This window comes from Drosophila guanche, unplaced genomic scaffold (genome assembly GCF_900245975.1).
Source record: "Drosophila guanche unplaced genomic scaffold, DGUA_6, whole genome shotgun sequence".
Taxonomy (NCBI): domain Eukaryota; kingdom Metazoa; phylum Arthropoda; class Insecta; order Diptera; family Drosophilidae; genus Drosophila; species Drosophila guanche.
In genome coordinates, this window is record NW_022995750.1 from 2,051,124 (window position 1) to 2,074,481 (window position 23,358).

The window sequence follows — 23,358 nt, forward strand, 5'->3', positions numbered from 1 at the left end:
ATATTGATAGAGATGTACGGGTAGGAGTTCATTATTAGCTCAGTTTTTGTTGTTATATGATTATATCAGTGTGATAAGTAAATATAGCTAAAATGTCAAACGGTTCATAAATTGTATATTTCCAGTTATCAATTAAGTTCATCGAATATTTCTTGCTATTTATATATGTACATATTTACACATTTTATTAGCTAAAGCTATTTTAATTACAATTACATTTTCAGTCTTGGTTGCTTGAGTTTGATTCAAGCTTACAGTCGGGTTCGACGCCCTCAAAGATGGGCTTGCTCTCGCCTCCCTCGCCTCCTCCACCAGCTATGATCTGGAGTATGTCCTGAAGCGAGTATTGACCCAAAAAGTTGTTAAGAAGCTGCAAAGAGAAACGAATTCTGATGAGTGCACTCTCGTTAAAGGCAATCAAATGGTACACTCACCGTTTGTACCTTGGTAACCACCGTTCCCTGTTCATAGCTCCAGATATCATCGAGCAATTCCACGCCCAGTTCATTGACCAGCGCATGCACAAAATCATTGATGCGCTCCTCCTCCAGGAGGTTGTCAAAGTTGATCTTTAAATCACCCAGGTAAAGTTCAATTTGCAGAGAAGTGATGCCCAGGGGCGACAGAGTTCTCAGCCTGAAAGAGATGAGGAACGAAAAGTCCTTGATGGAGGCTCTACGGAAAAGAGAGTGCGTGGGGTTTATAAGTAATCAGTTTGATTTTCGGCAAAGGTTTTCTGCTGCGTACTCTGCATTGCCATCGCCAGCTAGATTCATGATATAGGCCAGCGAACCCTTGGCCGTGTACAGCGACTGGAAGTAGGTGTGTGGAAAGTTGATCTGGATGGTGCTCTTCAGACCCGGCACAGGGTTAAGCGTAAGCTGGGTCACCTCAAAATCAGACACTCCATGCAGCTGGAAGTCCTCAATGGAACCGGTAAAGCTGAAAGTCTATGGTTTAAATACCTTCTCACAGCTCTAATCATAGCTTTGCTTACTCTATGAGGTATTTATTATTCATAGACGTCTGGCCAGGACCCAGAATGAAAGGATCCAGCGCGGGCAAGCCCATATTTGGTATGGGATGGCACATGCGCATGCGGAACGCTTCGAGGAAGGCACGGATTTGACTCTCGTATAGGCACTCGGCAGGTGCCAGACAACCGTAGAGTGTGGCTATGGCCAGAACGGCCTGCAAGAAGTATCCCCGCTGCATGTTTGCTGATCCGCTTCCGTTCGGCTTAGCCTCGCTACTGAGGAGTAAGCGTGCTGCTGTCCGGATTTTGTTTGCCCGCACTTCAAGTGTGGGCCCGTATCCAGGTGCCAGTGTGTGTGTGTGCGCGAGTCAAGATACGACAACGACGTCGGAGTTAACAATTTGATTTCAATATTTTTGGCCCAAGCACTTATCGTCGTTAATCGCGGGTGGGGTCCGAGTGCTAGTTCGGTTTATGGCTACGATTGTGCTTATATTTTCAATTTATTTTTGTTGTTTATCAGCCTAATCTGAGCGCGGATGCCGCTGTTGAAATACGTGCTCGAATGGCCGCATAAATGCGCCCGAAACGGGGCTCCAAGTATAACTATTAATAACAATTTCGTCCTACTGGCTAAGAGTTCTTTCGGGCTGCGGTTACACTTGCTCTGGGGGCTGGCGCAAGTGCTCGGGCACCTGCTGGAGCTCTGTCTTGGACACCTGCAGCGCCACACCTTCGGGCAGGTTGCGTTCAATGTACTCCAGAAATGTGTCCAAAGTGGAGCCGGTCAGCTTGTGAAAATTCATGTACCGAAAGTGCGTACGCACCTCATATTGTACACGATGCTTCTTGTAGATGTGCACCGACTTCAGCAATGTCATACGCTCATGGTGGGCCTTGCGAGGGGACCAGCTGTGGGTGGACATTTCCATTAATTAAAGATTTATTTTGACTGTATCTGAATCGCCTGCCTACTTACCACTTGCCCTTCTCAATGCCCAAATGGTCTGCGGCGGTGTTGGCGAACCAGGTATAACTCTTCAGCACGGCCGGATCGATGCCTCGCAGCTCAATTTCCAATTTGCTGAAAAGTGTATCCGGCTCAGGAGCCGGAACTGCTGCTGTGGTTGTAACATTTGTTGCTACGTTGCTGGTGGTCACAGATGATAGTGCACGCACGGGCTGCGCCCATCGTAAAGTTTTCAGCACCTAACAATTAAATTAATAGTGATTAATTACGTTTTATTTGATAAATTCAATTAAATACCTGCAGCATATTTTGTAAACGGGAATTATGCAAGTGCTGGAACAGCTGTTCGACTGTGAGAGGGCCACACTGTTCGGCTGTGTTTCCCAACACTAGTGGCGCGCTATTTTGCACGTGCTGGCGAAATTTATACACAGATTTATTTATTAAACGATTTATTCGATTTCTGGTAACTTTTACATTAACCCATACACAAAATAAACATGAAAGAGGCCGAAGTTACAAGTAAGTCAGCGCTGGTACCTAGAAACAATCACAAAATCAAACAGAAATGTCTTTAAACAGCATTCAAGTCCCAGGAGGAGGAAGCACTGGAAACTAAACCCGCAGATGCCAGCTCCGATGATGATGACTATGATGACATGGATGACGACGACGATGAAAAGGACCAAGGCGAGGAGCCAACCACTTGTCTGTTCTGCCCAGAGGTACTCCCCAGCATAGGGAGTGCCATTGAGCACCTGGACAGCAGTCACAAAGTTAATCTGTCGCAGCTTCAAAAGAAATTCCAAATGGATCAGTATTCATTCATCAAGCTTATCAACTACATAAGGGTGTGCAAAATAAGTGCCGAGCAGCTGCTCTCTACAGAGCAGATCCTGTGGGACGATGAGAAATATCTGAAGCCCGTGGAGTACGAGCCGTGGCTGTGCTATGACTATGAAACGCTGAAGGCTGAGAAAGAGTTTCCGACTGTTCCCGAGTTGCTGCAGCGCATTGCAGAGCAATCCAAGCTGCTGCAGCAGGCCAACGAGGACATGGAACGAATGCGCAAAGACTACAAGGAGCTGCTGCAGAGGGTCCACGACGGCGGCGATGGCAAGGATGGAAAGACTGTCACTAAGGATCTGCCGCGCAACAATCTCTCCCTCGACAAGGAATACTTCAACAGCTATTCGCACTTTGGCATACATCACGAAATGCTCAGCGATTGGGTGCGCACAAACAGCTATCGTTCCGCTTTGCTGCTTAATTCGGAGGATGTGCGGGGCAAGACGGTGCTGGATGTGGGCTGTGGCACGGGAATTCTCTCCATATTCGCATCACAGGCGGGCGCCTCTCGCATCGTTGGCATAGACAACTCGGAGATTGTTTACACCGCCATGGATATAGTCAGGTATGCTGCCACTCACTTTAAATTTAATTTAAATTACGACTAAATGTCCCTCTGCTGTGTAGGAAAAACAATGTGAAGAACATTGAGCTGGTAAAGGGGCGGCTGGAGGACACCGAACTGCCAGAGGCCAAGTACGACATTATCATATCCGAATGGATGGGCTACTTTCTGCTGTACGAGTCCATGCTGGACAGCATCATCTACGCCCGCGAGCATCATCTCAATCCCAATGGCATCATTCTGCCCAATCGCTGCTCGCTCAGCCTGATGGGCTATGGCTGTGACAAGCTCTATGCCGAGCAAGTGGAGTTCTGGTCCGATGTCTATGGCGTTAATATGGGCGACCTGGCCAAGCGCTCCATCGAAGAGCCGCTCATGCAGACGGTGGATGCCCGCTACGTGCTGACATCGGCCGAGCAAATAGCCAATTTTGATATGATGACTGTCGATCTGAATTATTCCAACTTTACCTACGAATTCAGCTTGAAGTGCACACAGGCGGGCAGACTGTCGGCATTTGTGGGTTTCTTTGATACGTTCTTTGAGCTGCCGCGACAGGTGATGTTCAGCACATCGCCCTACCACACATCCACACACTGGAAACAGACGGTGTTCTTCATTGATCAGCCACAGGAAGTGAGTTGGGGCGATGTCATCAAGGGTAAAATCATCTCAAGACGAAACACCACGGATGTGCGGGCCTTGAATGTGGAGATACAGGTGTTTGGCAAGACCTACAAGTACACTGTGGACTAGTTTTGGTGTTCGCTTTTAGACCGGTTTTAATTAAAGATTCGTACAAAATACGTTTGCTTTCTGACAGAGTGTGTGGAGTGGACCTTAATGCGATTTAAAAATATGTAATATATATAAATTAAGATGAAGCGCACTGCCGCCAGACATCAGCGAGCAGAAGCAGGCAAAAACGTCCAATTCCTGTGGGAAAATATTTTGTATGCTTTAAGCGGTATTTGTTTCCAACTCAGAGGCGGGTATCTCGGGATCCTCGTCGTTGTAGACGTTCTCTGCCATTTGCCACACCTGCATGATATTGTCCTCGGACACGGAGCAAATGATCCAGGGCTCGTTGGGGTTCCATGAAAAGTCGCTGATCTTGGCCGTGTGGCCGCCGTGGATAAAGAGCAGCTCAGGCGGTCCATCTTCGGCATCCTCTGAGCTCTGTTCCTCGCCAATTTTCGACAAGTCCCAAACGTGCAAGCGACGATCGGTGCCGGAGGAGGCCAGAATGGTCTCGTTATGCGGCGACCACTGCACCTGGAAGATCTCGTCCTTGTGCGACTCGAAGGAATGTAATTTCAGCTTCAGATTTCGCAAATCCCACAGGGCCACAGTCTTGTCAGCGGAGCCCGTGGCCAAGATGAACTCAGAATATGGATTGAAGCTCAGACAATTGACTTCGGCCGTGTGGGCATCGACGGTGTGCGATGGCTTTGAGGTGTTGTTGTTCCGCGTGTCCCAGATCATGAGCTTCTGATCATCGGCCACGGAACCAAAGAGCGACTCGTGCAACAAATGCCAGGCCACGTCCTCAACGACTGCGGTGTGACCGGTGAAAATGTTCTTGGCATCGATCACGCGATGCTCCTTGGGCGTGGCATTAATGTCCCACAAGCAAATGGTATGATCATCGGACGCCGAGAGCAAGTAACCTTCAAAATTAACGAATATTTACCGATTTTACCCAGAGGGTATGCCAAAGCATTGACTTACCATTCAGGTTGGGATTCCAGGAGAGGCCATAGCCCTCCTTCTGGTGGCCGCGCAGCCTCAGATCTGGCTGGCACTCGCCGGACGGCTCCGGTTTGCTGGGATGCTTTGTGTAGTCAAACACCAAGACATCGCTTGACGGGGTTTTCGTGGCAATAACGCAAGCATTCTGTGGCATATAGCGAGCACGATTCACCTCTCCTTCGTGATTGATTTTGATCTCAATCTCGATTTTGCCACACACAGAACCGAAGCCGCCAAACTCGCCCTTCTCGTTGTCATAGTGCGAGCCATCGAACTGGGCATCCTCGCTGGGCAGCTGCACGCTGGCAATCAGCAAGTGATTCTGTTCGTCCGATGTGTGTGTCCCCAAAATGAGTCGATGAACCGAGTAATCCTTGCCGTCCTGCTTGGTCACATCGGGCAGCCACTGGGCCGTCAGCGAGGGCCACTCCAGAGCGTGTGTCATTACCAAATCGTACAGAAACGGAGTATTCTTCTTCCATATCTTGTACTCTTCATTGATCACACGCTCCTCGACGGCATCGTCGAAAGATTCCGCCGCTTCAGAAAAAAAAGTCACAAGTTTAGCGTAAATTTAATTAATATTAATGTTCAACTAACCATTATCACTGCGATCCACCATTTCGATTGGTTCGATTTCGATCCACACGCTAAAATTTGGTACGCGTCGAAAAAATCGGGCGCCAAAACAATGAAAGCCAAAGCGGCAAAACGCGTGCACAAGCCGGGATAAAAAATGCAGCTGGCTTGTTGCTGCCCAAAGTATGCGCGCTTCACTAGTGTACTTCAATTTAACACAATTCAATGTGCATCAACTAGCACTTTACAATGCACTTATATTAAAATCAAGCAAATTGACAGCGCAAAAGTAGGAAAAAAATTATTTTTTTCCTATTTTTTTTTTGCAAGCGTCGGCTGGTGCTAGAGATGGAAGCAGTGTGACTGCGGAAATATCGATAAAATATACCGTGAGGGCTTCGAAAATATACCGAAATATACTTTTTCATTTTCAAATTATACCGTGAATCTAAAATCATTTTCCTCGATTTTGATGTTCAATTTAATATTACCAGCTGGTTAGGTTACTCAGCTTTAAAAATGTAATTTTACTCAAATCACCATTCAATTCTCCGCAGGATTAGCTGATTTTATGGTACATCGTTTCTCAATTGATTGCATAATAAGGTTAAAACCAGGACAACCAAAAATATATATTTGCCATAGTTAATATTATAAATATGTTTTGTATGTACTATAAACCGATCTGGATACATTCTCGGTCTCTATAATCTGCAAAAGTAATTCATTGAGATTGTGACTGTTTCGAAGGATACCACTCCTCCATCATCAGCGATCTCTCCCTTCCTACCGAATTTCTGTCTCTAAAACTATTATCGTAAGCAATTGCACTTGAGAAGAATATAATTCGCGTAGATTATTGCAATCAATATTCTGAGATTTATTTTCAAAGTCTCTATTAATATTTTGCAATGGATCTGTTTCAATATTACTAATGGGTCCCATAGCAGTTGATCATTCTCCTATATCAATTGGGACCCATTGTAATATCTCCAATATTTTCAATTGGATCAACTGCATCTACTGTAATTTCGCCAATTTTATGTTTAGGAAATGCTACAGAATTTTGTTACCATTTGCTGAACGAAAGTTCATGAAATGAAAAGGAAAATACAATTAGTAAATTAAATTTGAAGAATATTTTGGGGTCAAAGACCCTAAGCTACACTACTCGACACACGATTTTCCCTCAAGGAACAAGCCAACTTATTCTGAAAGTAATTAGAAATGCAAAAATCGCGAAGAAAGAAAGAGGAAGGAATATCTATTTTATTATACGCTTTTTATATATACATACATATGTACTCCATGTCTTGTGCGTCAATTTGTCCGTAGAAGGCTTCCATAAATTTCACCAGACATGAGGACGGTGCAATGTTGCTGGCGCGAGATAATGGCCTCGCCAAGGCTCGAGGATCATAAGTTCATCGAGGTGCCTATTCTGATTGTGCTATCGAGATTAATGCCAAAGAGAATGCTGCGACACGATCGGAGACAACAGGTTGGATGGCTGGTCATTTCCACATTGAAACTGTCACTTTTAAAGGGTTACCCTTTAACTGTCTTTTGCAGGTCCGCAGGCTAATCTGTTGGAGAATAACATTCGGCGCTTCTTCAAGCTCATTGAATGACGGTCTCTATGGCACTGAGGTGCTGCCTCTGAGCTCCGATGAGCTGCTAACCGGAGGATCCACAGTCCAGAAGACCTTGGCCAAAAGTCCGCTCGAGAACGTGGATATACATTGTCAACACGGGCCATCATACTCATACTCTTAGGAAGCAGAGGTATTCTCTGCTAACTCTTAATCACTTTCACTTTCAAGTTGCCCACTTGCTGCTCCTGCCAGGTGGGTATCGCCCCTTTTTAAGGCACTCTCCTTTATCCAAGCATATGATACTCGTCGCTGGCCAACTTAAAGCCAGGAAATGTCGCACCCAATGGTGGTACCCACAATTAATGAGGAGTATTTGGACTCGGCCGACGATAGCGAAGAGGATGAGCTGCGCTATCCCACCCTAAATGGCCATGACACCAACGAGCTGTCGAGCTGTGAGATGTCGAGGGCCGCAGCAACAGCAGAAATATCCTATAAGAAGATCAGGACGTCATTTACTTACTTGTGATGCAAATTGTCAGCTTGTGGCTTTGGCCATTCCTTGGTCCTGCATTCTGGACGTCAATGAACATTCATCTTTCCCGCTTCCAGATGATTGCTCACTAACCAATGTCAGCTGGTTTCACCATGATAACAGCCTCCATTCGATGCCAATCTGTAAGAGGAAAAATTGCTTACTTAAAAAAGGCGGAGAAATCAGCTACCAGGTGGCGCGGGCTAACCGTCAGTCTCAGGGTATCCTTAATGGTCTCCATACCGATTTCTTTAAACAATTATTTTGTATTTCTTAATTGGAGCAGGGGCAGCAGTTATCCGAAAATCCATTGATCTCTATTTTGAATTGGGGGCATGGCTGAAACGCTTCCGAGTGACTTTTAAATAGGAAAACACTTTGTCATAATTGGTGAAATAAAACTTCTTGTAAATGGTTATTGTAGCCACCCATACCCCCCTGTTTACGAATAAATTCGAATGGGCCCTGTTTCATTCAGCGAAACTGCGTTAAAAATCTTTAAGTTTCGTTCATTTTTTAGTTTGAACTTAAACACCCTTTGATCAACGGAAGGTTTTTCGGTCTCGGTCGATGACATATTTACTCGATTTGAATATTCTGCTTAATATTTCCATCCCACTTAGACTCTCAGCCGTGGAACTAAAATTTTCTACGATTGTGCAATACATTCGCCACAAGATTGGCCTACTCTTCATGACTTCTTTTATTGGATTGTTTAAAAAAATAACGATTTAGCTCAGAGTTCGAAAAAAAACGAAATAAATAAACGCTACGTTTTTGAATGTTTTGTTACGTTATTTGACCATTTGTTGCTATGTAGTATTTTGTGTACCCTGTTTCCATTATTAAAGATAAACATTTCTTTTTTGAAAGCTGCTCGTAAACATAATAATGGCTTAATGTTTCTTTATTGTGCAAAATTGGTTGAGATCTCTCCAACGCAGATTTACTTGTTTTTTTCATTGATTATTCGAGGACATCCATCCCTCCAAGGGTACTAAATGTTGCTTATTCCTAGAAAAATGTTGGGGAACAATGCTGCTTAGTATTCGCAGCATGTTTAGCTTTTCGTAGCATGTTGCTTGTCCATACAAATTATGTTGCCAACGGAAAAATACGTAAGTATTGATGGAACATAAGTGGGGATGCAATAAAGACTCATTGGTGCGATGAAAATTCCCATGTTGCGAGAGAGAAATATCCCTTCAAAAGAGAGAAACAATTTCCTACGGAAAAGAGAGAACGTCCTCGAGGGATATTTGAAAAACATACGAATGGGAGTTTGGATATCTTATATTATTGAATATTTTTAACAAATTGAATTTAGTAGGCCGATGAAATTCATTATATATACCAGACATTTTTTGTGTTATTTAATCGCTACAGCGAAATTGGTTGTTAATTTATGCTGAATATTAGAAAACAAATGTTACTGAAAATTTTGAACTCAAAAAAGAGTTGTTTGCCGAATGCAATCGTCGGCTGGTGCTATAGATGGAAATGTGACAGTGGACTTATCGATAAAATATACCGACGTACCATTTAATTTTCAAAATATATCGCAAAGATACCGTACATCTAAAACAATTTTCCTCGACTTTTATCTTCTGTTGAATATTACTAACTAGTTAGAATTCTCAGCAATAAAACTATCATTTTATCTAATTTATCAATCATTTTTCAACAAGATTGGCTGATTTTCATGACTTACATATGTTGGGTTGATTCTTTGATATATATTAAAATTCACTTCTACATGCTGCTCTTAAACATATCGATCTAGATACATTCTCGGTATCTATAGTCGGCAAAAACCCTCGCAAATATACCGCAAAATACACGGAGGAAAAACAGGTTGGCAGCATTTGGCAATTGCATAAACAAACGGGGCAAATTTTACAAAATGATTCAAAACCAGTTACGCGCCACACTGTGGATCTTTGGAAACGGTTGCTTGAGCACATCCAAAGCTGACTGAATCTCGGCTGCCGGTGGCAGTTGCAATTCAGTTCGTGGCACGCTGCGGCGCGAGGCAGCCGCCGTAAATTGTTCAATCAATCGACCACTCGTCGAGAGCATAGCCCGCTGAATATAATGCTAGACTTGCCCATTTCCAAGCAATTGAAGATTTGCCAAACAAATTAACACGCTAATGCAAATTGGCTTGACACTATGACGAATGTCGTATCAAGCAGCGCATCCGCGGACAGAGGCGGGCCTGAATCGTGTAAGTGTAAATAAAGTGGAATGGGGCCGGCTCGCCGAAGAAACTTTCTCTCTTGGCACTTGATGGCTTTTGTTTGTTTTCGGCTACGCTGTAATATTCGACTGGTCTTAAGCTTGTTATTCCGTCTGCGTTGTCTTTCCAGCGGCCAGTGGGAAAATGCATTCAGCGCAGACCCCCAAAGATGGGCATAACGAGGCCGAGGCGGAGCAGTATCTGGAGCACCTGCTGAAGGACGGCAGCCAGGAGGGCGACAGCGGGTCCGAGTTGGAGCTGCCGCCATGGTACGATGAGCAGCTGTTCAAGCGGTAAGTTAATTAGTTAGTTAGTTGCACGCAATTGTTACGTTCATGCAATTGTTTTGTAATTGCCATTTCGGGTTATTGCAGCGCTCAAGGCTACTACAGCACGTATCGGTTCGTTATGAACGCGGGGATGCTGGCAGGACTGATTGCCGTTCTAGCCGTACCCTCCATACTCCGAGTTCTTGCCTGCACTCGACAATCGTCGACTGCATTCACAGCGTATCGACGCTATGTGCGCACCATGTTCCACACCCAGGCCTGGTACAACAATGGCGTGGCGGACAGAAAGAGCAAGTTCTGGACGAGTATCGCGGCTGTTAGGCAAGCCCATACCCGGTCTAGTCATGCGTGTGCGAGGCGTGGCGCAGGGCAAATAACTCAGAAGGACCTGGCCCTGACGCAATTCGGATTCATTGGCTTTATAACCCTGGGAGCGCATCGCATACAGCTGTGCGATAATGATTTCCTCGAGGCCACCACGCATATGTGGCGAGTCCTGGGCTACTTGCTGGGCATCAAGGATGAGTACAACATTTGCGGCCGCAATTGGGCCGAGTCCAAGTCCCGCCTGGACATTGTGATGCGAAAAGTGTACGAGCCAGCGCTGGAGCACACCACAGAGGAGTTTTATCGCATGACAGAGGCTCTCATTCACGGCCTGTGGCACGTCAACACAATGCTCTCTGTGGAGGCCAACATCTTCTTCACCAAGCGACTGGCCTGCGTGCAGGGCTACCAGTACTACAGCTTCGATCATCGTGCCGGGGAGCAGCGGGATCCGCAGCAGAGATTGCACTACCGCGACTTGAAGCTATGGGATCGGCTGATTGTCGGCTACGGGCTGTTCATTGTCACCTTTCTGCACAAGTATGCCATTGTGCGGTGGTATTTGAACTTTCGCGTGTGGCTGGTGGATCTGCTCACGTACTACTTGCCCTACGTTGCCATTTGGAAGTTTGGCCTGAAGTCCGCCTACGTGCGAATCTTTCGTACGAGCGGGGAGGCACAGGAGTTTAGTTTGGGTTTCAAAGATGATTAGTCAAGTGTTTTTTCTTTTTTGTTGGTGTCCATTAGTTGTTAGCTAAATTATAAATAAATACAGCCACAATATTATTATAGTCACATGGGAAACATAACAATTCTGTTTTATCTTTTATTTATATGGATATTTATTCCACAGTTCATTAACTTTGTTTTCAATGCTCCACCAGAATTCCTTCCGCCATAAATGACCTGCATTTTTTAAATTAATCTCATTTCCAGATTAATTGAAGTTCATTGACCCTATTTTGAACTTTGCGGCCTATTTTACCAGTGCTGTGTTACGCTTTTCAGGCAATCGAATTTTTAATGCAAAATTGAAATACAAATTTGTAAAATATATATTAATAAGGTATACAATTCAATAAAGAGGAGTGCTTATAATGAGCCAAATTGATTCTTCAATCGAATGAAACTATTTTTTCAGTGTTAAAAGTCTTTGCAAGCTGGTAAAATCAAATGAAACATCAAAATCGAGAAATATGATTTAAGACGGTATTATTAGGGTATATATTTAAAATGAGATGGTAAATGTTGTTATATTTTTGAGGGTCAGACGGAATATTTTATCGATAGTTGCGCGGTCACACTGATTTCTGTATCTAGCACCAGCTAGGGTAGTCAAATATTTAAAAAAATATCATATCGGTGATTTATTTTTCTTGGAAAAAATATCAATATAATATAAAATATATCACTGCAAAAATATCCAAATATTTGCTAAAATTCAACTCCGCACCCATAAAGAAAACAGAAACCTTAATGATGTTGTTAACATCATTAATCCGTATTCCACTCTTCTGTGTTTTTAATTTGACTTACTCTACTATTCTTCGCTCTAAACACATAATTCTTTTGAGTAAGTGTTTATGGGTTTTGGTTCAAAACACCCACTGACTTGTTCACAGTACCAAATGATCCTCCAGATCATATGTATATCTCGCACACCTTAAAAAAAACCATCACTGCTGCAAAAATTTCAATTTCCTATTTTTCTAGAAAACTCTGAAAAACAATTCGTCTGTGGAGGTCTTTTCCGTTGGCATGTGATATTTTGGAAAAAATCACGATATAAATGTATTTTTATTTTAAAAAACTATCGATATATTGACATTTTGTTATATATTTGACAACCCTACTTGCAAGAATGACTAATTTGTCAGTTTTTATTTAGTTTTTACCCATGCCTAGCTAATTACACACTAAAACACAGCACAAGAAGAGTTAAGTTTACGTTGGAGACGCGAGCGGGATAAAAGAAATAGGCAAGATGAAGAGGCAATTCGCGAAGATTAAAATTGCAGCAGAAAATTTATCAAGGTAAGTTCAAAGGCCAGAGACGACAGACAGAAGGGGAGGCAGGGCAGCGTCGCCGACGGCTACTTATGTAGATGTGTACATATGTGTGTGGCACCTCAGTTCTCCAGACAAACAGCCTGCTAGCCAGCAGGTGTTGCCTCATCACAACAAACACGAATGTAACAACAAAAACCTGAGACTCCAATGCCAAAATAAAGCGCAGCGTTTACACTTACGTCGTCGATGTCGATGTTGATGTTGTTGCCTCCAAGTGGGCGCTCATGTCAGCTGCTACTGATGACCTAACGGCATATTTCCATTCTTTTTTCTTTTGTGCTCCGCCAACAGATCAACAAAATCAGACTGCAAAGATACAGAGCTTGAGACGATCGAGAAGCAGGTGGACCGATATCGTGATACCATTGAGAAAATTGTGCGTAAATTGCCAGCACTGAGCAGCAGTGGGAGTAGCAGCAGCAGCAGCAGCAATGGCCAGGTATCCACCGAGGAGCAGGACAAGCGGACCAAGAAGAACAGTCACTATAAGATTGCCCAGGCCCTGGATGAGTCCGCCAAGGAGTTGCCCAAGGATATGCCCCTGCAGAAGGTCTTGGCCAATTGTGGTTAGTTACTGTTCCGCCCTTACCCAAGTGTCTATTGTTGTTCTTGTTGTTGTGCCGTGATTGTGATAAGAGCCCCGCCGGCGGGTGCACAGTGGTACGCATTCAATTTTGATAATCGTCTGAAAAGCGCATATGCAAAAGCAGAGTAGAGTGGAAATTCCTATGGATGAATGACTGTGTCACGGGCTTGCGTGCTCCCCAGTTCCGCTTGTGTTTGTGTGCGCCTCTGTGTGTGTTTGCGGCCTCGCCTTGTCTGCGCTTGGCCTTGTGGCATTTACATACATTTCTCAACATTTAGCGTCGTTTTTTGTGATATACACTCACTCAACTGTGAGCTTTGCTGTGCTGTGGCTTGCGCGTTTTTTAATCATTATAATAATTCGTATTATGACTGTTTTTTGTTGTTGTTTGCGGTTTGCCTATATCTATTTATATACAATATTTGTTGTTGCCTTTCGATTGGCCATACATTTATTGTTTATTGTATTTCGCCCCCACTCCGCACGGCTGTCCATGCCAGGCCCTCTTCCTAACCGATTTATTGTGCATTTCATTTAAATTTGTTACACATCGCAGCGACCCGGTAAAAGTAAATTGGCAATAATTATGTATAGTGTGCGCCTGGCCTGGCATGGCCAGAAAAAAGTAAAAGTTACGCCAGATATTCATCCATACATCATCGTCATAATCGGCCACAATCTGCTTTGCTCTTCATTTATTATATGTACAACATATGCGGGGCGCACCGCTCCCCCTTTTGCTATTACTCATTTTCGTTTGCTGTTTTGTTTTTTTTTTTGTGTGTGTGTATTTAACATTCCACATATTCGCAGATGCGTGTGTGTGTTCTGCGTCAATTGCAATTTTGTTGCAGTTGCAGCCAAAGAAGGAGGCAGCAACGAGAGTCTGCTGCAGCTGTAACCCCTTATAGTGGTTCAAGTGCAATTTCTGGTTGTATAATTCACTGGAAGGGATACAGCAACACCTCATCACACACCACACACCACATAGCCTTTGTTTTCCACATAAAGTTCATGATTAGACACGCACGTTCCATACGTCCATACGTCCATACGTGTTTGGGTTGATGTGTGGTGTGGTGGGGCGTGGAGTCCGTGCTTGGAACGCGATGGGAATTATTAGTGGTTTAATCAAGGGAAATCGATTCCAAAGTGGTTCAGAGTGAATCAAGTTAATTTCCCATCGTTACAATGCTGGTTACAGAGATTTAGTGCCCTGCCCTGCCCTGCATGGCATTTATAAGCATTATCCGTGGTTAATCCATTTCAAAGTAATACAAATTGAGCAAAGGGAAGAGAAATTACATAATTGTGGAGTGGTAGCTGTTAGCTTTTGAACATCTTCAAGGCAATCCATTAAAAAGTGATGCTAATTTTGCAAATCTTCAAAATGCATTAATAATGCTTTAAGTTGAACAAATTGAATTGTATTTGGTTCATTAATCCATATGAATAGTTTCATATCCCAAAAACATCGATTTGTAAACTGAAATTCGATATTCCCTTTATCAAATTTGACTCTCTTTTCACACAGTTCGACCCACTGTGCTGAGTGGCACCCTTTTGCAACTTTATTGTTGGCCACGATGCGCTTCAATTCAACTGAACTGCCGCTCACAGTCACCGTCTCGGTGCCTCACACACATTGGGGGGGAACCAGCACAAAGCGAGCGAATCTATCTTAAATGTTATACTCCAGTGCCGCTGTCGTCTTCGGTCTTCGGTCTACGGTCTCCGTGTCGACCTCTTTCCCTCTATAATGGGTTCGGTTCAGCCGTGCCGCTAAGCCTCTGGGTTGCCTGCCGCCGGGGCACTCAACACAATTATCACAATTTTGCTTACTCAGCTCGCTCGTCAACCCACGAGTATTCGCTGCCTGTCACCTCCCCCAAAATAGGATGGGGGAGCACCACACAACTCCCCCACTGGCAGTGGCGTTGGAAACCGGCATCTAGCACGCCAACGTCTTGGTCGGTGCTACCACTCTGCGATAAGGTCTTCAAATAAGCATTGACTTCCTCACTTGCGAACAAGCGACAAGAGATGGAGGCGAGACTAGCCCCGCCATCTCCACTCACAGCACTCCAGCAAAGTTCCCTCGAAGTGGGAGCTTTGCATCATCTAGCTAGCAGATTGTGTATTGTTGTCATGGTAGATACTTATTTTTCGTGGGTATTTCGCAATTGCAGGGGAGCTGGAGAAGACAATCGCCGAGTGCATCATCGAGAGCGAACTGGAGACGGAGACCAAGGTGGTGAGGCGTTTAAAAAACATCTTGGATAAGGAAATACAAGAGATCTCAACGTTAAAGCGTAATGTGTCGCGCACATTACAGGAATACACTTCACTGAAGCGCAGCCATGAGGTAAGTTTTTAATATATTTTGTTTACGTTCATAAGTCTAACTCTCCATTAACTGCGATTAACAAACACTCTTGGGGGTTACGCTGCTCGAGAGCGAGAGAGAGAGAGTGATGAATAATGCTTTTTACCCACTTTCCCGAGTGAGATGGCAATGGGAGATTATTAAATTAATTAAGAAATTCAGTATGGAAATAATGAGCAAGCAAAAGTTACCACTGGCTCGGTTGGTCTTTCGGTTGGTCAAGTGTTCGGCTGCCACCGAACGATCCATTCGTTGTCTCTGATTAACGACAAACACCGACCGGCAGAAGAACATCAATATTATTTAAACAACTGCCGCCGGTAGTGGCCGCCATGTGTATCTCAATCTCCACAAGGAGATCCGTTCCGATCCATCAGTGGTTGCACAGTGGGTTGTTGGTTGATTGTTTACCGAATTTGTACAACAAACAAGAAACAAGAAGTCATTTCCCACACGATAATGAGAGTTCTCAGAATGAAAGAAGTGGTTGATAAGCGCTCAACTAGAATGAGACTAGGAATAATTTCGCAGAATAATTATTCATAGATTGTAATCAATGAAAGAAGCTACGACAGTGAAGGTTGTGCAAGCTGACAGTTTTTCGGTACTTCCCTCTTGTCATTAAGCCTTATATTAATTTTCATAAACCATTTCTTGGTATACATTTTAATATTTCTTCCTAAATCCACTAACAGTGGACCCCTCCTTTCTCTTGCATAATTTTTGCTGATTTCCTCATCAGAATGGAACCACTGTACCATCAGCGGATGCCAAGATACCAAGTCTGCGGCGCCCAAGAAGCAATCAATTTTTAATTTCAGTTTATTGTTGCTTTTGTTGTGGGGCTCTCTTTTGCTCTTTCTTTCTCTCGTACGCTCGTTCTTTCTTTATCTCACGTCAGGTTCTATTGTTATTTGTTGTGCCATGCGTTTCATTCGACAAAAGTCGTCGTCCGCTTACGTATACGCATACATAAAGATGTTATATGTGTGTATTGTCGCTTAGGTTTTAATACTCTATCAAAAGGTATAATGATTATAGTGAGACATGGAACAGATTAAACATTTGTATTTGAATTTATGTCTCTCTTGTCCTATGAAGCAAATGTGTGTCATTTTGCTTATGGGAAATATAAACAGTGAAATTTGTACTGCAAAATGTTATCCCTTCCTGAATATTCAGTGTATCTCAAACTTCGTTGCCATATATTAAATTCTTTTCAGTACTTTTATGATATGATTTTGATTGTTGTCGGGGTCGTTTTCTTTCGTTATTGCCTTTATCGCGGGCTATTGTGCCTCTGAATGGAAATGGGCATAGGGAGGAGTAGGAGGAGTGTTATATGTGTTGAAAGTAGAATGAACTGAACGGCTTTTTGGTGTTCTGTTCCAATTTCTTGACATACGATTGGTTCTGCACTTGCGGGGTGAGGGAACACGTCAAGTTTGGGCCACCAAACGGTTACATTTTGTAGGCAACAGCAAACAGCAAACAGCAAACGAAAAGAAAGAAGTCACTTGACAAATTCTGAGTTTTACGAGTAATTTGTCATTGTTTTTGCTTGCCACTTTTTTGTTGCTTTCCGTTTTACTTTTCGAACAATCACGACGGACATATATTCCATATAAAGATACACGTCGGGGATGACTAGTCGCTGTCTGTCTGATGTTTGTTGTCTGTTTAAGGTGTCGGAAGACGTTCATTGACATGCCTTGGCAGCCCCCCCCTCTTTGGCAGTAGTGTGACATCATAATCGGAATTGAAATTGAGGCAACACACAATGGATGACCATTGGATCATCAGAATGGACGGCTTGTCGTATCATAAAAATTTTGAGACGCAAGTTATTTATTTACACAGAACGCAGCCCGATAATCTTATCGCCAGTGGAAACAGACCCATTTACTTATAAGATGTGTATTGTATGGTTTTTGCCACAATTTGCTAATCACAAGTTGCTGCTTTCCGTCTCACCACCTCTGCCCACCGCCTTGGGTGGCTTTCTGGGTTCTAATTGCATTCTCTGACATGAACCGATACACACACACAATACTCGTTGTTGCCTTTTTGCAAGTGTTAACTTTGGTGTCTGGAATGTGTGTACTACTATTCTCGTATATGTAATGCCATGCCAATGGGAATCCAACGCTCATGTAGGTCATTGAGAGGTTGAACATTGGTACTTGATGATGTGACTCACAGAGTCTCACGTTAGCTACTCTACCCCCATGATGCTCCGCAGACACAGAGAGACATTATTCATAATTAGATGAGTTCCATTGTCTATGGCAGAGATAGATAAAGCCATTTGTCACGTTTTCTGTTTATTTATAGAATAATTATCGCTGCAAAAAGGGCGATGAATGCATAAATTGCATAAAATGAAATAGGGAATAAACATAATATAGATATAGATATATATGCCATAGGTGTACTCTTTCCCTTTAATTTCACACTTCATTTAACCCTAGATCAATTGCATTTCTTATCGTGCCAACAACTGTTCCTTCTTTATGAGTCAGAGAAGGAGTGGAAGTGGGTGTCAAAGCCACCTTAGTCAGTGTTTCCGTATATGAGGACATACCCGTATGTTGCAATATCGAACGCCTGCTTCTGGCCCATTCCCCTTTGTGTTTGAAAAAACAACAAAGGCCTTGATACGCAGCTGGGATGGGATATTCGCGGTTGAGGTCGGGTTCTATTTATACACAGACCCTCTCTCTGGCATCTCTCCGCTTAGTCATGCAGCTGTCTGGTTGCATGCGAAACTATTTCCAGTTTTGTGAGTGTGTGCGGAGGGCTCTGCAGATAAGAGAAATTTTCAAACTTGAACTTTGGAGGCACATGGGAATGTGACGATTGGTTCCGTTCGCTGCGCTTATCAGTAAAAAAGGAAAAGAGCGACACAAACACTAAACAGTTCACACATTTTTGAAACTATTTCCCTTTAGGCGGCCATACGTCTGGACGAGCCGGCGTCAAAAGTGAACCACATCAAGAGCCAGCAGGAGGAGTGCGAACTGAAGCTGGAGAAGGAGCGCGATGCCTGGGCTGCGCAGATGCTGGAACTGATTGCCAAAGAGGATGAGATTGTCAATTGCATACGGGACTATGTGCTCAACCAAAGAAATTATCACGAGCGGGCTTTGCAGCACGTGAATGCCTCGCTGGCCCGCATCCAGGACACCATTCAGGCGACGGAGAAGTCACGCTTTGGCACCTCCCTCAAGGAGCACCTGACGTCGACGCATCGGGAGATTTCCTACATCGTGGAGCTCTGCTGTTGCTGCCTGCTCGAGAATGGGCTGGAGGAGGAGGGTCTGCTCCGTGTGGGCTGTGCGAGCACCAAGCTGAGGCGGATGAAGCACGCGCTGGAGGCGCAGCATGTGAAGACACCGCTGCCGCTGGACTACCAGGATCCCCATGTCATTGGCTCCATACTCAAGCTCTATTTGCGCGAACTGCCCGAGCCGCTGCTCACCTACAATCTGTACAAGGACTTTATACGGATCGCAGAGCGTCACACGGAGAACGAACGGAAGACAGAGATCAAGGCTATACTGGGGAAGCTGCCCAAGGAGAACTATGCCAATCTGCGCTACCTCACCCGCTTCCTGGCCCTCGTGCAGCAGCGTTCGGTTCACAACAAGATGAGCTCACAGAACCTGGCGATTGTCATGTCCCCGAACATGCTGTGGCCCCGCATCGACAAGAGCAGCAATGCCCAGGCCGACTACATTGGGCAGGTGAACAGCTCGTCGGCGGCCAACATAATTGTGGAGCTGCTGATCAGCCAGTGGGATTACTTCTTCACCGGCGACGTCGAGTTCTATGTGACGCTGCAGCGGCAGAAGCTCTTTGTGGAGGGCAAGAGCAAATCGAACTCCTCCAACGAGAACCTGGACAAGCATGACAATGGTAAGTGGCATGCGGCGAGAGTAAGCAAAGCCTTTAACTTAAGGAACTATTCCCTTCACAGAAGTCATGGAGAGTCCCCGCTATGGCACGTTACGCCGCCAGAAACCGAATGCTCCTTCGCCGCCCAGCACAAATGGGAACAGCACGATCATGACAACATCACAAACGCCCCAACGGCCACATGCCAAGGAGCTGTTCCCCCAACAAACACCACAGCAGGAGAAGCCTGCCAAGCCGCCGTTGCCCAATTTGCCGCAGTTCCAAGTGCCACCAGCCCCCGCCCCAGCCGCCGCGAACCTGCCAACCAACACACAGCTAGAAGCTTTGCCGCCACCACCTGTGACGCCCGCCAAGCCGGTACCCATGACACGGACTCAGTTCTTTGGCCTGGACAATTTGCCCTCGCCCACGGCGGACCGCAGGAGCACGGACAGCATTGGCAGCTTCAAGCTGAAGCCGGATGTGCCCCAGAAGCCGCTGCTGCCCAAGCGGCCGGCAGTGCTGGGCGTGGGACCAGCAGCAGCCAGGCACGAGGGCAAGAGCGACGATGAGGGTGCCACCACGCCCACGCAGGCAACAATTGATAATGGCAATGGCAGTGTACGCTACAAAACGGAGCATTTTCTTGAGAAACTAAAGCAGGAGAATTGTGATACAAATGGAACGAGGGAGGAAGCACCACCATCAGCATCCAAGGAGAACCACAACCATAACCATGAACAGAACTCGACTGCAGTGGTCGAGTCACAGCAACAGCAGCAGCAGCCCTTGCAACAGCAGTCGCAGGAAAAGGCAACGACACCCATTTCGCCCAACTCATTTCAAACGCCGAAAAGGCCAACGGTGCCAGCGCCGCCGCCTCCCACAAATCGCAAGCCATCGGAATAAAAAGAGCAGGCCAGGCAGATAGCGATGGGATGCCGTTTGGGAGAAGGAAAGAGGGGAGTCAGTCATTAGGTGTTACTGTTTACTCGTTAAGACTTGAACGCACAGTAATATATATTTAATATTATATATGCTATACTATACGATATAATTTATATACAAAACAATCCTTGCGGCAACGTAAGAGACAGACCTTTGTGCATTATTGAGGAGAGATATTAGAGAAGCTCTTGTGTATTCTGCATTTGTATTTTTGCCTTGTCCATAAGCAATCTAATTTGTATGTGTTTAGCCATATAACTATATATTATATCGAGCGATATCCATTTATATACTGTATAGTGCGTAGAGTGTAGGCCCCCATACCATAACTCAATTGTCGAAATTTAATTTGAAATGTTAGCCCCCTCTCCCCAATCAATCGTGGAGATTGTTAATCCTTGTTTGAAAGGTTGTGATACATCATCTGAATGGTTTGTGTTTCCTTAATTTTTGCATTTTATATTTTCATTTTGTTTCCTTTTTCATTTTTTTGCTCCAACGAAAGACAATTTCCATTGTGATTATTTGTTTAAATATTTGAATTAGTTTCCAAGAAAAATATTGTTGCTTCCGCTGCATTAATTTTTAGTTATTCCAAATTACATTTGAAAACATTTCCTCAAAGTTATGAAAACTATCAAGTTTGATTTATGAATGTACTATATATAATTTGTATTCTTTTTGCTTTATTAATTTGTAATGCAATTATTATTATTTTTATTTTATAATAAAATTATGTATTATGAATTGTTGTGTATATAAAATATACATTAAAAAGATAATGAATATGATTTTTAAGACACTGTTTTTGTTTTTACCATTTATGTCTCTGTTTGGTTATGATCCCCGCCGCCCATTGGCATTGATGTTCGGGCGAAATTGTAGGTCTATTGTAGTAGAATTTAGGAATGTGAATGTGAAAACTCTTATGAACATGGAAAACTTTGGATAAATCACATACTTACCTCGGTGAAATCAAAACAAAATTATTGCAATTGTAAACACAACTTGGAAAATGATATTTCAAATGCTTTATTTGACAGGTTTCTGTTCTTGGAGATGGAGTCACCCACTTATTGTGCCATATTGTGAAGAATACCTGAAATACAAGAGTTATAGAAAGCACCCTAACATATAAGGCTTGCTCTATACCTTTATACCTTTGCTATATATCCATCATATCTCTCAAGTTTAGTACCCCCCAAAACAAACTCTTGCTATATTTTCACACGCTGCTGCACCTTGTTGGAGTGAGAGCTTACTAAATGGAGAGTGCAATCAGTAAGAAACAGACCAAATATATGTACTTACCATATGTATATTCCATGATATTTGTAGAGTTTCGTATGTTTGTACGATTTTGTGGATAGGTTAGTAAGTGGGTAAAGAAATTAAATGTTGAAAACTACAAAATATATTCTGCTACCAATTAAAAATAAAAAATCCCAGAAACTCCCATTTGGAGCACACAATTGCTGCGATTGTTGTATTTTATTTTAAACTACCAAATAAATACATTAATTAGCTAAGTTAGCTAACTTATAGAACTACTGAGACAGGCATCATAGGCAGTCAGCGTACCAGTGATCTCAAGGAAACGCAGCAGAGTTTGCGAGTATTCTTTGCTGAGTGGAGCTGTCTGTGCACCAGTGGCTACCATCTGACCCGCTCTCGACTCACTGGGTGTCTCCAGTTCCCTCACATAATCCATAAAGTTATCCACATTGATGGGCACTTCTGCCTTGGGTTTGGGTGCGGCATTCGCCTGCAGTTTGCGATTGAATTCGCTGCGATAGTAGTCGTTGATCATGGACATCATGCCCTTGGAGTACCAATAGATGATGCCTATCAATAGCATACCCTGCACAAAGGGTCCAACCATATTGTAGACTTTGATTTAGACTTTTCTACTGAGTATTTCTGAGCATCTACATGCGATTATCTTCGCGGAGGGTCTCCAACCAATGGTTAATCATGTAGAACTGCTCCTTGATGTGGGGCCAGGCCATGGTGACAATCAACATAATTGTATTGGCAAAGACAAACAGTTTCATCATTTCAAATGCTAAGGGGAGGAAGAGAGGGAATAGCTCTGATGATTATTTATGAAAGGAAAATCATTTAAATACCCTCCGGTGTGCGTAGATAGTCGCCGAATCCGGAATTTAAATCCTTGTCCTCTTCCTCCTTTAGTTCTTGCTTTTCCGGGTGCTCTCGGGACTTGCCTTTGCCACCGCCCTCGGCCTTGTCCTTGCCGAACTGTCCCTGGCCGTGTCCCTGTCCGTGTCCGTGACCCTTGGCGCCGTGTCCGCTGTGCTTGTGCCTGCCGTAGCCCGTCGAAGTGTTGGCAAAGGCAAATTTCTTCGATTTCATTGCATCCACCTCAGAGCAGTTTTGGTCAGCCGCCAAGAGCTGCGCTTCGGGTCGGTCCTATCGCGACAAATGCTGCTCGAACAGTGACACTTTTATTCTGTGGCTCATTCCGCGGCTCGTCAGCCAATTCCCCTTGGCTCTGTGGGCTGGCCATTTTATGGTTTCCATTTTATTGATTTGCGATTTTAGCTTGTCGCTGTGCCACAAAGGAGAGGAAGATTGGGCACAGGGATGGGGATGGGGATGGGGATGGGGATGGGTATGGGGAATGTGGCAGGTGGCAAATAGAAATATGCCGTTAGTGGAGCAATGCGCTTGGATATTCGGCATGTGTGCTTATTATATATGTGTGCCAGCTTAGTGGATGAATGTGTTTAGCGACAGTCTGTTATGGTGGTGGAGCCGGCTGTGGTCGAACATT

At 44.2% G+C, this 23,358-nt stretch overlaps 8 protein-coding genes across 8 annotated transcripts; 3 read left to right on the forward strand and 5 right to left on the reverse strand.

Moving 5' to 3' along the window:
• Positions 1-98: 98 nt before the first annotated feature.
• LOC117586669 lies at positions 99-1,344 on the reverse strand. The gene is made up of 4 exons (XM_034276917.1): positions 998-1,344; positions 748-942; positions 435-675; positions 99-370 (listed from the first exon to the last, which is right to left on the reverse strand). Exons 1-4 carry the CDS (start codon positions 1,213-1,215, stop codon positions 221-223), a joined length of 804 nt encoding a protein of 267 aa, XP_034132808.1. The 5' UTR covers positions 1,216-1,344; the 3' UTR covers positions 99-220.
• Positions 1,345-1,460: 116 nt separating this feature from the next.
• LOC117586670 (28S ribosomal protein S10, mitochondrial) lies at positions 1,461-2,321 on the reverse strand. Its single transcript, XM_034276918.1, has 3 exons — positions 2,244-2,321; positions 1,956-2,185; positions 1,461-1,888 (listed from the first exon to the last, which is right to left on the reverse strand). Exons 1-3 carry the CDS (start codon positions 2,250-2,252, stop codon positions 1,633-1,635), a joined length of 495 nt encoding a protein of 164 aa, XP_034132809.1. The 5' UTR covers positions 2,253-2,321; the 3' UTR covers positions 1,461-1,632.
• Positions 2,322-2,327: 6 nt separating this feature from the next.
• LOC117586667 (protein arginine N-methyltransferase 1) lies at positions 2,328-4,196 on the forward strand. Its single transcript, XM_034276915.1, has 3 exons — positions 2,328-2,468; positions 2,529-3,360; positions 3,423-4,196. The coding sequence occupies exons 1-3, from the start codon at positions 2,447-2,449 to the stop codon at positions 4,114-4,116; spliced, it is 1,548 nt and encodes a 515-aa protein (XP_034132806.1). The 5' UTR covers positions 2,328-2,446; the 3' UTR covers positions 4,117-4,196.
• On the reverse strand, positions 4,117-6,049 carry LOC117586668 (probable histone-binding protein Caf1). Its single transcript, XM_034276916.1, has 3 exons — positions 5,713-6,049; positions 5,092-5,652; positions 4,117-5,030 (listed from the first exon to the last, which is right to left on the reverse strand). The coding sequence occupies exons 1-3, from the start codon at positions 5,732-5,734 to the stop codon at positions 4,321-4,323; spliced, it is 1,293 nt and encodes a 430-aa protein (XP_034132807.1). The 5' UTR covers positions 5,735-6,049; the 3' UTR covers positions 4,117-4,320.
• Positions 6,050-9,692: 3,643 nt separating this feature from the next.
• Positions 9,693-11,486, forward strand: LOC117586378. Its single transcript, XM_034276406.1, has 3 exons — positions 9,693-10,048; positions 10,191-10,353; positions 10,435-11,486. The coding sequence occupies exons 1-3, from the start codon at positions 9,994-9,996 to the stop codon at positions 11,387-11,389; spliced, it is 1,173 nt and encodes a 390-aa protein (XP_034132297.1). The 5' UTR covers positions 9,693-9,993; the 3' UTR covers positions 11,390-11,486.
• Positions 11,487-12,526: 1,040 nt separating this feature from the next.
• On the forward strand, positions 12,527-21,561 carry LOC117586046 (rho GTPase-activating protein 92B). Its single transcript, XM_034275890.1, has 5 exons — positions 12,527-12,711; positions 13,039-13,313; positions 15,523-15,698; positions 18,671-19,637; positions 19,699-21,561. Exons 1-5 carry the CDS (start codon positions 12,662-12,664, stop codon positions 20,523-20,525), a joined length of 2,295 nt encoding a protein of 764 aa, XP_034131781.1. The 5' UTR covers positions 12,527-12,661; the 3' UTR covers positions 20,526-21,561.
• Positions 21,562-22,093: 532 nt separating this feature from the next.
• On the reverse strand, positions 22,094-22,479 carry LOC117586048. Its single transcript, XM_034275892.1, has one exon. The coding sequence runs from the start codon at positions 22,444-22,446 to the stop codon at positions 22,099-22,101; it is 348 nt and encodes a 115-aa protein (XP_034131783.1). The 5' UTR covers positions 22,447-22,479; the 3' UTR covers positions 22,094-22,098.
• LOC117586047 lies at positions 22,466-23,036 on the reverse strand. The gene is made up of 2 exons (XM_034275891.1): positions 22,694-23,036; positions 22,466-22,629 (listed from the first exon to the last, which is right to left on the reverse strand). The coding sequence occupies exons 1-2, from the start codon at positions 22,935-22,937 to the stop codon at positions 22,493-22,495; spliced, it is 381 nt and encodes a 126-aa protein (XP_034131782.1). The 5' UTR covers positions 22,938-23,036; the 3' UTR covers positions 22,466-22,492.
• Positions 23,037-23,358: the final 322 nt, after the last annotated feature.

Excerpts from the sequence above, each read along its gene's own strand:
- LOC117586048 (XM_034275892.1), bottom strand. The coding sequence starts at position 22,446 with ATGGTTGGACCCTTTGTGCAGGGTATGCTATTGATAGGCATCATCTAT.
- LOC117586668 (XM_034276916.1), bottom strand. The coding sequence starts at position 5,734 with ATGGTGGATCGCAGTGATAATG. Across the intron at positions 5,653-5,712 it reads GGTGGATCGCAGTGATAATG|CGGCGGAATCTTTCGACGAT; the intron begins GTTAGTTGAACA and ends TTTTTTCTGAAG. Across the intron at positions 5,031-5,091 it reads CTGGAATCCCAACCTGAATG|GTTACTTGCTCTCGGCGTCC; the intron begins GTAAGTCAATGC and ends TTAATTTTGAAG.
- LOC117586378 (XM_034276406.1), top strand. The coding sequence starts at position 9,994 with ATGACGAATGTCGTATCAAGCAGCGCATCCGCGGACAGAGGCGGGCCT. Across the intron at positions 10,049-10,190 it reads CAGAGGCGGGCCTGAATCGT|CGGCCAGTGGGAAAATGCAT; the intron begins GTAAGTGTAAAT and ends TTGTCTTTCCAG. Across the intron at positions 10,354-10,434 it reads GATGAGCAGCTGTTCAAGCG|CGCTCAAGGCTACTACAGCA; the intron begins GTAAGTTAATTA and ends GGGTTATTGCAG.
- LOC117586046 (XM_034275890.1), top strand. The coding sequence starts at position 12,662 with ATGAAGAGGCAATTCGCGAAGATTAAAATTGCAGCAGAAAATTTATCA. Across the intron at positions 12,712-13,038 it reads GCAGCAGAAAATTTATCAAG|ATCAACAAAATCAGACTGCA; the intron begins GTAAGTTCAAAG and ends CTCCGCCAACAG. Across the intron at positions 15,699-18,670 it reads CACTGAAGCGCAGCCATGAG|GCGGCCATACGTCTGGACGA; the intron begins GTAAGTTTTTAA and ends ATTTCCCTTTAG.
- LOC117586669 (XM_034276917.1), bottom strand. The coding sequence starts at position 1,215 with ATGCAGCGGGGATACTTCTTGCAGGCCGTTCTGGCCATAGCCACACTC. Across the intron at positions 943-997 it reads AATAATAAATACCTCATAGA|CTTTACCGGTTCCATTGAGG; the intron begins GTAAGCAAAGCT and ends ATAGACTTTCAG. Across the intron at positions 371-434 it reads TGGTTACCAAGGTACAAACG|CTTCTTAACAACTTTTTGGG; the intron begins GTGAGTGTACCA and ends TTCTCTTTGCAG.
- LOC117586670 (XM_034276918.1), bottom strand. Across the intron at positions 1,889-1,955 it reads GGCATTGAGAAGGGCAAGTG|CTGGTCCCCTCGCAAGGCCC; the intron begins GTAAGTAGGCAG and ends GTCCACCCACAG.
- LOC117586667 (XM_034276915.1), top strand. The coding sequence starts at position 2,447 with ATGAAAGAGGCCGAAGTTACAA. Across the intron at positions 2,469-2,528 it reads GAAAGAGGCCGAAGTTACAA|CATTCAAGTCCCAGGAGGAG; the intron begins GTAAGTCAGCGC and ends GTCTTTAAACAG. Across the intron at positions 3,361-3,422 it reads ACCGCCATGGATATAGTCAG|GAAAAACAATGTGAAGAACA; the intron begins GTATGCTGCCAC and ends TCTGCTGTGTAG.
- LOC117586047 (XM_034275891.1), bottom strand. The coding sequence starts at position 22,937 with ATGAAATCGAAGAAATTTGCCTTTGCCAACACTTCGACGGGCTACGGC. Across the intron at positions 22,630-22,693 it reads CTATCTACGCACACCGGAGG|CATTTGAAATGATGAAACTG; the intron begins GTATTTAAATGA and ends TCCTCCCCTTAG.